Below are 12,881 nucleotides of genomic sequence, written 5' to 3'. Positions count from 1 at the left end.
ACAGGGCTATTGTCTCAAAGTTCACCTCATGATACCCTCCTTATGGGGCATAGAAAGGTCACATGATGTGATGTCTGTGTATGACAGGTGCACACATTAGAAAGTTAATTTCATGTTTATGACCACTTGTAAGGTGTACACACACACACACACACACACGTGCGTCTGTAAACATTCACATCACACACGTGCATATGCAAACATTTACATCAAAATTCATCGTTCCACACCTTTTTCCCAGTGTTTATGTGCTGTGGTTTAATACAATCTTACTTTCTTGGCATCAGAAATGTCTATTTTTATGTTGTTCTGATGAAGTATACACCACAGTAGATCTGTGACTATGTGTCTAAAGCGTGTGTAAATGTTCTCTCCTTAGTAACTTCATAAAAGTGTCAGAGTTGTGTGGGGCTGCAAGCTGGACATTGTGCATAAACAGACACTAATATTGTCAAACAGGAGGCAATCGTGTTCATTTCACAGCCACAATGACTTAACCTGGTCTGAAATCTTAAGGGATGAAATATAGATGTTCATACCGCCTATCAGGCAGCCGGCCCATTCAAATCAGAAAGGCCACTAGTGTTGTACTGTATCTTCCCTCCAGTTTATTCTGCCAGCTGACACACTTCTTTCATTCTACTTAATTGTCATTTGTTTGGCTGCTAATCTACGAAGTCATGGGGTAGAATTTCCGTGGGTGAGTAATGACAGCTTAACAGCAAATGGCTGATTGAATTTATGAAATAGATAAGTTAGTACTCTGTGCATTTTACAAAGATCTGTTCACACACATTGTGCACAATGTACATTGTGTGGTAGGCTACTACAGTTGCTTTCAAAAAGGTTCAAATGGTCATTGGTATCATATGAGTAAAATACATTATTATGAATGATACATTTTTCTAAGTACAATTGAGACATTTTTTTAAACAACTTGCCTACAAGACAAACTAGAATAATGAATGTATGGTCTGATTTGATAAGCTGGTTGAAGAGCCATTGGGGGAATGACCACCTTGACCACTTACCCCTAGAGCCACAAGCATAAAGCAGAAGCATAAGCAAATACAAGCAATATGCTAAATATATGGTGTAAGTCGCTCTGAATAAGAGCGTCTGCTAAATGACTTAAATGTAAATGTAAATGTAAATGTAAATGTAAGAGCACAGGCAGGACATTATATTATCATGTTGTAAAATGCTAATATTTAGCCAACTGTAGGTATATTTACTGTAGGTAAGCCTATATAATATTTATTAAATGTAACAGTTGCTGTAAAATCGGTAAGCCAAATAAAGCAATTAAAACACTGTTTGATTAAACAGTGATAAATGATCCATAATGTTTGAACATTTCGTTATATTGACAGGTAAAATGTCACCTGTTGCATGGTTTGTGGCTATATAAACAATGCAGAAGAAAATAGAAAACATGCAGAATTGTTTGGTCCTACATGATATTAAATATTTTTGTGATATTAGCCTATAATATCACCAACAAGAAGAGTTAATCATCATTGTCCTGGGTTTATCGAATAAATGTCACTCCAATTAAGTTTTATTATGTGATGACCCAAACAGATACACTAGCCCAGACAACAGAGTCGTCGTTGAAGTCAAAACTCAAGGCTGTGTGCGTATCGAGCTTTTTTCTTCTCTAGGCAATTGGAGAATTGAGAGAAAAGCTGCTTGTTGCGTAGAAATTAATGTAAGCGTCTACTTCCTTCCTGCTTTTTGAAGTACACTAAGCAAACAACGGCCAAGTACTACGCCAAAGCGAAGGGTTGAAGAAGTCAAGGGGTCATAAGAGCAAGTATTTTGGACACACTGTGGGAGAAAAAGTTTATTTATACTTGAACTGGCCTTCCTTTTGCTTGTGAGGGAATAAGAAGATTGTGTGCTCTGTGAAATCCGCTTAATTTAAGAGATGTTTAATGTTCTGAATCGCGCTGAATTGCACTCAGTGCTGTAGACATTCTGAACGGCTTTGAGAGTTGGACAGCCACGGGTTCGATAGGACTCCTATTAGGACGAGGTGTCTTAGTACAAGGTAAGACTTGCTCTTACCATCTCCAATGAGTCTGTTTAGTGTCATTCAAATTTTCCAAGCAAGGTGTCAGCATAAATAAAATTTAGCTGCGTGGGTAAAATCTATTTAGATTAAACGCTCTTTATATTAAAGCTTTTTAGCCTTTATTTACACCTACACCGTTCACAAAAATAGTATTGCGAATAAGAAATACGTAGCTATTGGCAACAAGGAAATAAGCCAACAATATTGATTGCGCACAACCGAGTAACAGCAGCAAGTTGTTACTTGCTTATAACAATGTTTCAACTGTAAAGATATAGCCCAGATAATGATGATGATGGTGATTATGACGATGCTGGGGATAATGATGATGATGATGATGATGATGATAATAACAATAATAATCCGAATAACAATAATAATACATCTGTTTATTAGTGTTATTATTTCAAACAAGGTCAGAGAAAATATTACTAATGATAGTTACTAATTGGCATAAGGCTTATAAACTACTGCACTTTTGCTATTGGTTTCTTTTTGCTATTAGATTAAGAGTAGCTAAAATATTTATGTCGATTCGCTAAAGTATGTCATAATGGTAATGAGTGAATCCCAGTAAGCAATATAACAACATTGTCAAATTGAGCTTGCAGTAAAACCCACATGGCAGCTAGAGTAACGTTAGATTACCACGTGTTATTGTACTGGAGAGCGTTTGCTTTATGCCATGTGAACCAATTATTGTCAAAGTTGAAAAATATATAATCACAACAAACCTAACTTGTAAATCACTGAATATTAGTTTGATAATATCCCAATGAAATACAGTCACCACAGTCAATTTATTGTATGGACCCGATTTATCTTATCATTGGCAAATCCTCATGTTTTTTTCCTTCTTTACTCTGTTTTCCTAATTTCCATGGAAATGCCAGGTCATAGAAAGAGAGCCAGGGAGTTCAGTTAGTCAGTGCTGACTAGGATGGAGGGTTCATGGGAACCATCACAGGTGCTACTCCCTCCATAAATAGTGGAAGTGTCACTTCCAGTATTTCCAGCCTCTGAGCAGTGTGGGTCTGACTGGGGAAAAGAGGTGCTAGGTAGACAGAAACTGACCCGCCCAGGCACCTGGCCAGAGGCACAATGGTGTCCCAGTGAATGCCTGTTTCTCTTCTTACTTGGTCCACTTTAATGTTGGCTGACATCTCCTGCCTGGCTCAGCCCCCCCTTCTCTGCCTCCAGACCCTCACCATGCTGTGGGCTGATGGTGGGGACTCTGGGGAGGATTGTGTGGGGAGCCACGCTGCTGCTGTTATTGAAGCATTATGCCACGTTAACCGACATTTCAGTTTGAGGTGAACAGTAGTATTTTCTACAAGGTATGTCAGTGTAAAAATCTACTGTATGGAGATGTGTGTCATTTTCAAAGCAACTAAAACTAATTTAGAACCTACATCATTCATGGGAAAATCCCAAACCCAACTCTGTGTGGTAAAGTTAATAGGGACTCATTTTGAAATGTTAAGTCAATGTTTTGTTTGTGTGACGTACATTCACCAGGGTTGATGCTATTCTGGCTTCTGATCCAGGGTATTTCTATTCATTAGGGATCCCCATTACTCTTCCTTGGGTCCAAACACATAACAAATGTAGTTAACACTAGTAAGAACTACAGTGAATACTGATATGGTTTGTTGCTTTCTCTCTTTAATACTAATGGCAACAAGTAAATCTATTCTTGTGTCTCATTATCTACAGTAGATTTTAAGTAGCAAAGAGAGAAAGCTAGAGAAAAAGCAAACACATGATTATTTCTTGGAACATTGATTTGTATCTTGTAAATAGGCAAGTTATCCGCCTTGCTTTGGGAAGGAATGCTACGTTTGTGAGGGATTTGCTGGATAATATTTATAGAACAAAGGTAAAGTCCACACGCCACAGTGGGGGAAATAAATTTTATTCTTATTCAAATGCAAGTCATAAAATCACAGCCTTTATTGAAGCTTTTACTCTCTGTGTTTTGTTTTTCTTCTCCAGCAACTGTCCACCATAGAAGATTCAGCAGGGAATTCCACCTCTTCTCTCACATACCCCACCAAATGCTATGGTGGGGTGTAGACACCAGAGCAGCAACCAGGACTAGGGCTAGATGGGAGCCCATACTGACAGTGCCAGCCTGATACTATGGCTGCTTATGCCCTTAGCAGTCTGATTATGATGAATGGCAACAATCTGACGAGTGCGAGCAGCCCTCGGACTGGGAGGCCTGTGCTGCATGTGCCAAACCGCTCCACCTACTACAGCCCTGGTAGCCTGATTCCTGGCTCCCCTGGGGGCTCCTTCGTCTCCCCCCCGTCTCCAGGCCCCAGCAGCCCCAGGGCACGCTCCCCCTGCCGCCACCCTGAAACCTTGGGGGAGATCGTGGGCAAATGTGTCCGCCGGCTCAGCAACAACGGAGATGATGAGGCCCCCAACTGGGAGGTGAAGCGCACGGTGCAGCTCCTGCAGATCCACCAGGAGCTCCTGAATGTGGAGGTCAACAAAAAGGTGGGTCTGTTTGAGGCCCACATCTTGAGGGCCCCGTGCAGAACAGTCCCAGCCTCCAAGCCCAGCCAGCCCGCCGAGGTGCCTCCCCCTAACCCCCCACAGAGAGACTGCCCTCCAAGCATTTCCAAGGAGCTCCAGAATGGGAAAGGGTGTTTCTGCTTGGAGGAGGGAGTAACAGGGAACGGCAGAGTGGAAAATAACACAGCTGACCCAAATACGGAACAGGGCAGTCTGCTTGTGAACAAATCAGCAGGAACTCGGGCCCAAGCTGACAGTTCAGCAGGCATTTACTCCCCGAGTTCACTGGGGGTTGGCAGCTTCTTGGCAGGCAGCAACAGCGAGCACCCTGCGGAGTGGGCCCAGACCTGCCTGACAAAGGCAGGAGCAGAGCCAACGGAAACCCAGCCACAAGCACCCTCGGCCTGGGCCGGCAGGGAGGGGAGCTGCCCAGAAGTGGGGACCACCATCCCAGCCGTCATAGTCACCGACCACGAGATGGAGGCCCAGGGAGAAGGCTGTGATCCGGGCAGTGAGCCCCAGCAGAGTCCCAGGTCATCCCGAGGCTTGAGAAAGCTGTCCTCCTCCTCAGCTTCTTCCACAGGCTTCTCCTCCTCCTGGGAGGAATCAGAGGATGACATCTCCAGCGACCCGGATAGAGCCGAGGGACTGTCACTTGCCTTCCTCAACACCCAGCAGAGAGCTGTGAGTAACACACTTTTATTAAGGAACAAAGTTATTTATTATTTACTTTGTCACTTTACTTTGTTTACTTTGTCATCAATTCATCCTCTCTTTCACATTGAATGGGTTTTGGCTTACGTTTGGTTTATTGTTCAATGGAATAGGGACTGAAAATGTTTAAGAAAGCTTTGGAATAATTGGACAATTCTGTTTTGCCACATTTAAGAGCGTGCATTTAGGACCGACTCTCCCATCTCTAAATGAACTTTTAAGTTCGTTAGAGGGCCTCTCTTCACCAAGCTCTTTGTCATACGGCGCTCTTGCAACAAACCGGTCGGCATCCTCCCTGAGGAACGGTTGACATTCTCACAAACAAAGGTACTTCTGTGTCCCGTCGTCAGCCTCAGACACTTTGACTCTGAGCGCTGTTGGACGGCCTTCAAAGAGAAGGCTTAAAGCACTGTTTATAAATGAGGGGGCTGTGTATACATTACTGGAAGAGTTTGCTTGGCCATGATTTCCACCTGCTCGATCGGCAATGATTCAAAACAATGCACCGCGATTTGCTTCCCATAAGTGTTATGGAGGAACTGAGACATTAATTGTAATATACCTCAGAAATCGTCTGTGATCATTTGCCATCTTATAGAAACCTCCTTGGCCTGTTACGTCTGACTCTGACTCTACTGCTGAGATGCATCACTGGTTACCGTCATGCAGCTGGAGCACACAGACACAGGCTTTCAGTGGCAGACTAAAGTAGCAGGATAATGGGTCCTACATGACATATGGGATATGCGCCAGGTGCACAGGAGGCTGCTGAGGGGAGGACGGCTCATAATAATGTCTGGAACGGAGTGAATGAAATGGCATCAACCACATGGAAACCATACCCTGATGAAGACAGCGTGTCTGTCTAAACGTTGGATATTAGGTTATTAAATTATTGCATCTGAGCTCCTAGAGTGTGTGGCTCTCCTTTAATTTTTCAAGTGTTCTACTCCGCTAGCCAGCACCTTGCCTAAGTAGGTGTGCGTTTCTTTCGCCTCTAGATTGATGTATTTGATGCCATTCCACTCATTGCGCCCAAGTCATTACCACAAGCCTGTCCTCCCCCATTAAGGTGCCACCAACCCCCTGTGGCCAGGACATTTACATTTTTACATTTAAGTCATTTAGCAGACGCTCTTATCCAGAGCTACTTACAAATTGGTGCATTCACCTTATGATATCCAGTGGAAACACCACTTTACAATAGTACATCTATATCTTTTAAGGGGGGGGGTTAGAAGGATTACTTTATCCTATCCTAGGTATTCCTTAAAGAGGTGGGGTTTCAGGTGTCTCCGGAAGGTGGTGATTGACTCCGCTGTCCTGGCGTCGTGAGGGAGCTTGTTCCACCATTGGGGTGCCAGAGCAGCGAACAGTTTTGACTGGGCTGAGCGGGAACTGTGCCTCCTCAGAGGTAGGGAGGCGAGCAGGCCAGAGGTGGATGAACGCAGTGCCCTTGTTTGGGTGTAGGGACTGATCAGAGCCTGAAGGTACGGAGGTGCCGTTCCCCTCACAGCTCCGTAGGCAAGCACCATGGTCTTGTAGCGGATGCGAGCTTCAACTGGAAGCCAGTGGAGAGAGCGGAGGAGCGGGGAGATCCATGTGATGTCTTATCTGGTATAAACACCTGAATCAAAACACTTCATTGTGCCCATCTGGCCTGGCGATAGCAGAGCGGCAAGGCCAAGATGGCCAAGATAGCCTTGAAGTTAAGTGGATGGAACTGCGCTGGTTTTGTGAAGGCTGTTTACACTGTAACGGATTTGCTTTGGAGAGGAATGTCTTGCTTTGATGTATCCATGACAGCGAGTCAGCCCTCTCTCTATCATTTCTGGCCTATGTCTGAGGAAAGTGTAAGTCTCAGAAAAAGGGAAGATGCATGTAGCAAGCTACGTGATGGCAGAACCATCACCTAGGAGACCTCTGCTTATTAATGAGAGATATTTTCTTGCACTTTATGATACACTGATCTGTAACTGATCTGTAACTGATCTCTTGCAGTGAGCTCAAATAGGTGGATAAGGTGTCTGGAGTGTAGACAGGAGAAATTAACTCAGCTTGAAAGGGTATATTTGGTTTTATAAAGGGGTTTATTAGATTTAATTCTACTTTACAATGTATTCATTCTACTTTACAATGTATTCATTCTACTTTCCAATGTGTTCATGCTACCTTACAATGTATTCATGCTACTTTACAATTAGATCAAGTTAACTGGGTGTAACTGTGTAAATAACAGGATAACTGTGTAAAAAGATCAAGAACCTCCTCTAGGACTAGGGCTACTATAGTTTTTCCAGATACATTATTTTGTTGATCTGAAATAGAAGACGTTACCTGTATTCTCTCTTCTTGCTCATCAAGTTCATCACTGTATATATAGTATCTTCTTTATTCGGACAAATTCAAACGTTTTACGTAATTGTTAGTTTGGGACAGTACTGTTGTAGTTGAACCTTGTTAATTCCCTGGAATGTCTTCGCCACTTCTCTTCCCAACTCAACAGCTTCTACCCCCAAGCCATTAGACTGCTGAACAATTCATAAAAATCACCACCGGACAATTTACATTGACACTCCCCCTCTTGTACACTGCTGCTACTCGCTGTTTGTTTGTTACCTATGCATAGTCACTTCGCCCCCACCTACATTTACAGATTACCTCAACTAGCCTGTACCCCTGCACACTGACTTGGTACCGGTGCCCCCTGTATATAGCCTCGTTATTCTTATTGTGTTACTTTTTATTGTTACTTTTTATTTTAGCCTACTTGGTAAATATTTTCTTCTTCTTGAACTGCACTGTTGGTTAAGGTCTTGTAAGTAAGCATTTCACGGTAAAGTCTACACTTGTATTCGGCGCATGTGGCAAATACATTTTGATTTGATTTGATCAAAGTTCACCGACAGTTCCCTGGAAGAGGAATCCAGCAGGAATATGTTTGTAATCATATTAAAAGATGCTACCATGTTACAACATCCTGATAACACACACCTTTTAGGGCTTTCTTGGCAGGATCTAATATGCTTTGCTATTAGAAAAAGAAACAGAAGACTAGTGAGATGTCATCTGTCATGCACTGGTATTCTCTCGTGTGTGTGTGTGTGTGTGTGTGTGTGTGTGTGTGTGTGTGTGTGTGTGTGTGTGTGTGTGTGTGTGTGTGTGTGTGTGTGTGTGTGTGTGGAGAGAGAGAGAGAGAGAGACCAATTAGGGAAGGACAGCATGTTCCTCAGAAGACTAGATCATTCCTTAAGGTTTGGTTTACTTTTGATAGGGTTGATTATCTCAGAATGGAATGTCCCTGGGCAGGTATCCTTGTTTACACTCACACACCGAAAACCTCAGCTCTTCAAAACACTTCAACATGTTCTAGCATCTATCCCCTTCCTGTCCCAATCACAGAGGTGCATTTGGACAGGTTGTGTCACTCCTGTGGGAGTTTCCCTACAGCTCAGGCCTATGGCTCGAGTGCCGTTATGTAGTCAGCGTGGGTCCGGAGAAGTATACATTAGACTAAAATGATGGCAACTGCTGAAGTACGTACTACACCAAACCTACGACATTATAACATGCCTATTCAGACAGGAGCTGTCTACTTGCCTCTGTACCAATGAGGTTTCCCAATCCCAACAACAAAAGTGAAGGAAGCGTATGATTGAAAGGTTCATTATATATTGGCTTATTATAACTTACTTACATTGTGGTCCTCTGTAGCTCAGTTGGTAGAGCATGGTGCTTGTAACACAAGGATAGTGGGTTCAATACCCGGGACCACCCATATGTAAAATGTATGCACATGTGAATGTAAGTCGCTTTGGATAAAAGAGTCTGCTAAATGGCATATATTATTACTAAACGGTCTTTATAGCTCTATTGTTTATAGCATCAAGTATTCAGGTTGCTTTTTATAACCTGGATGCAGAACTAATGCTTTAGCCAAGTCCTTTGTCACGTGCTATTGAGCTGTAGTAGTTTTTGGCATGACAACGAATACAACAGAGGAGTTTTGCTGGAGAAAAAACTGATTTGCTACCAGGCTCACTAGGCCTGTATGCAGTCTTATTAGGTAGGTTCTCTTGGCCGAGGCCTGGGCATAGTGACACCCGCTCGGTCGGGGTACTGAAACCATGTCACCGTGAAATCATGTCACGGGGGTGTCTCCTTTTCCTGTGCCGGCCAGAGGAGGAAAGAGCCCTGCCTGCTACAGCGAGCGACTCAGAGTAGAAGTCTAGCAAGGTTCTCTGCAGTGAAGATGCAGAAGGCTTGTGGTTGCCTGTTGTAACAGACCCAATAACAAGTGCCCAGAGGAGCTGTTGTCAGCACTGTGTTTCAGGCAGGCGTTTCTCTAGCGTTGTAAAATAGTTCTACAGTGGTGCAATAACGTTAGTCATTAGTTGGACTGACTGTTGTGCTAATATTCTATTATGACGCCAAAAATACTATTACTCACATGCCAGGATACATACATATTTAAATTATATTTTTCTCCTGGACTGTGGCCAGTTCTTTTTGTACCTGACAGATTTTCATGAATTGAAGTTCAGTTCAAGTCCAGGCAGAATCCAAATGGCCAGACTCACAAGGAAGACTCACATTGGAAACCCCACGTAGCTTTATCTGTTGTGTTAACAGTTTGTTGCTGTTGTTGTTGATGCTTGGGTTTTTCCTGGTCACACCAGTGTAAAGGGCTGCGTAGTCAATGAGGCTGCAGTGACTGATGACAGCCTCCTGTCTCCAACAGGAAGGATGAAGGGCGCTTATCACAACCAAAAGGCTGGACATGGTGTTGTGGTGCTAAGGCTAGCAGGAGGTGATGTGTTGTGGTGCCTGGGTTATTAGCAGGATAGTGACACTCAGGGTTTAGATGACCTCATATCCTTTGAACAAACACTTTATAATTAACTTATCTCATGTGTTCTAATGAGAGAGATTGACATGTTTTGTGTTATTGTTGTTTACTCAGGACTATTTGTCTAAATTAATTTGAATGATTTTGTATCGCCATTATTCCTTTTATCGTAGTTGGGTCAATGCAGGAGGAATAGTCAGTCTCTTATTATAGACTAAATATATATTTTTGACAGATAGGCATTACTTTAAGCTCAGTGAGAGGTACACATGAAATGTTACCCATCACTCCCTTTTTCTATCGCAGTTTTCACTATTCACACTCAGCAGTGATGTTAACAAAATACACATGCACACACTTCTCAAACACACGCACTTTTCACACACACACTATTTGGTCATGGTTTCAATCCAAAAGTAAACTTTCTAAACTCAAGTTAATTTAGGGGAAGGATCTTGAGGGCTCAGAAGCAATGGAAAAAGTAACACTCCTGTGGTAGCCTGTTGCCTGGGAGACCATGTGACGTCAAGCCTGCTTCAAACAGAGAGAGAGAGAGAGCAAGCAAGAGAGAGTAAGAGAGAGTGAATGTAATATTTACTTTTTATTGTTTATTCCACTTTTGTTTACCCATTTCACTTGCTTTGGCAATGCTAACATATGTTTCCCATGCTAATAAAGCCCCTTGAATTGAATTGAATTGAATTGAGAGAGAGCAGCACTGCTGGAGGGAGGGAGGGACCTGCTTTCTTATGCATGAGGCAGGAAGTGTCTTTTAGTGTGTATGAGGCAGACCCTAATGTACAGCATAGAGCTTAGCCTTGCTGGTTGTGTAGCCACGGTAGGGAAAGTACCAGTAAACACCTAATCTGTTTGTGTTTACTAACTTATTCTGTCGACGTAGGAAAGGCATTTGCATTTCTCAAGAGGCTTGTTGGCAGTTGTACTCAACTTTTAGAAGTGGAGATGCCTTACCAGTTCTCTATTTATTCAGCCTGGTCTCATAGACTAGACGTAACATGGTAAACATAAATCCAGGACACTCAAATGACTTTGATATGTTACATTTGGTATGGTTACTTGAGACATAAGCTTACTTAAGGCAAAAACAAAAAGGTTGCATGTTTAAATCTCATCACGGACAACTTTAGCATTTTTGCATTTTAACATTAGTGAGGTCAGGCACTGGTGTTGGGCGATGAGGCCTGGCTCACAGTCGGCGTAATTAGCTACTTTGCAACTACCTAGCATGTTAGCTAACCCTTCCCCTAACTCTAACCTTAACCCTTTAACTTAACTCATAACCTTAACCCCTAGCCTAGCTAAGCATCAGTCACCTAGCTAACGTTAGCCACAACAAATTGGAATTTGTAACATACACTACATGACCAAAAGTATGTGGACACCTGCTCATCGAACATCTCATTCCAAGATCATGGGCATTAATATGGAGTTGGTCCCTTCTTTGCTGCTATAACAGCCTCCACTCTAGATGTTGAAACATTGTTGCGGGGACTTCCATTCAGCCACAAGAACATTAGTGAGGTTGGGCACTGGTGTTGGGCGATGAGGCCTGGCTCAGTCGGCGTTCCAATTCATCCCAAAGGTATTCGATGGAGTTGAGGTCAGGGCTCTGTGCAGGCCAGTCAGGTTCTTCCACACCGATCTTGACAAACCATTTCTGTATGGACCTCGCTTTATGCACAGGGGCGTTGTCATGGAAAGGGCCTTCCCCAAACTGTTGCCACAACATTGGAAGCACAGAATCGTCTAGAATGTCATTGTATGCTGTAGCGTTAAGATTTCCCTTCACTGGAACTAAGGGGCCTAGCCCGAACCATGAAAAACAGCCCATGACCATTATTCCTCCTCCACCAAACTTTAGAGTTGGCACTATGCATTGGGGCAGGTAGCGTTTTCCTGGTATCAGCCAAACCCAGATTCATCCATCGGACTGCCAGATGGTGAAGCGTGATTCATCGCTCCAGAGAACGCGTTTCCACTGCTCCAGAGTCCAATGGCAGCGAGCTTTACACCAATCCAGCCGAAGCTTTGCATTGCACATCAGTGAATTTAGGCTAGTGTGCGACTGCTCGGCTATGGAAACCCATTTCATGAAGCTCCCAACGAACAGTTCTTGTGCTGACGTTGCTTCTAGAGGCAGTTTGGAACTCGGTAGTGAGTGTTGCAACCGAGGACAGTCTGTTTTTACGTGCTACGCGCTACAGCACTCGGCGGTCCCATTCTGTGAGCAAGTGTAGCCTACCAGTTTGTGGCTGAGCCGTTGTTGCTCCTAGATGTTTCCACTTCACAATAACAGCACTTACAGTTGACCGGGGCAGCTCTAGCAGGGCAGAAATTTGACGAACTGACTTGTTGGGAATGTGGCACCCTATGACAGTGCCACGTTGAAAGTCACTGAGCTCTTCAGTAAGGCCAATGTTTGTCTATGGAGATTGCGGCTGAAATAGCCGAATCCGCTAGTTTGAAGAGGTATCCACATACTTTTGTATATATAGTGTATCATATGTATTCAAAATTCATAACATACTATACGAATTGCAATTCGTAATATATCATAGGAAATGATGGACATCCACAAATTAATACATACCATATGAAACACCCCAGCCATCCTACAGTCTAAGCTTGATGCCCTCAACCTCACACAAATTATCAATGAACCTACCAGGTACCACCCCAAAGCCGTAAACACGGGCA

At 43.3% G+C, this 12,881-nt stretch overlaps 1 protein-coding gene across 2 annotated transcripts in view; it reads left to right on the top strand.

Annotated features, from left to right (window-relative positions):
- The first annotated feature begins 1,728 nt into the window (after positions 1-1,728).
- Positions 1,729-12,881, top strand: part of LOC106571433 (inositol-trisphosphate 3-kinase B) — a 58,799-nt gene continuing 47,646 nt past the window's right edge. Inside the window, exons 1-2 of one of the 2 annotated variants that reach the window (XM_045695722.1) lie at positions 1,729-2,053; positions 4,073-5,284. In XM_045695722.1, the coding sequence (XP_045551678.1) occupies positions 4,220-5,284 (1,065 nt within the window). In that variant the 5' untranslated portion in view covers positions 1,729-2,053; positions 4,073-4,219. The remainder of the gene's footprint in view (positions 2,054-4,072; positions 5,285-12,881) is intronic. The other variant, XM_014144523.2, reaches the window with a different exon arrangement.

This window comes from Salmo salar, chromosome ssa15 (assembly GCF_905237065.1).
Source record: "Salmo salar chromosome ssa15, Ssal_v3.1, whole genome shotgun sequence".
Lineage (NCBI taxonomy): Eukaryota > Metazoa > Chordata > Actinopteri > Salmoniformes > Salmonidae > Salmo > Salmo salar.
Note: the sequence above shows the minus strand (reverse complement) of the source record. Positions and strands in the feature narration are given on the sequence as shown.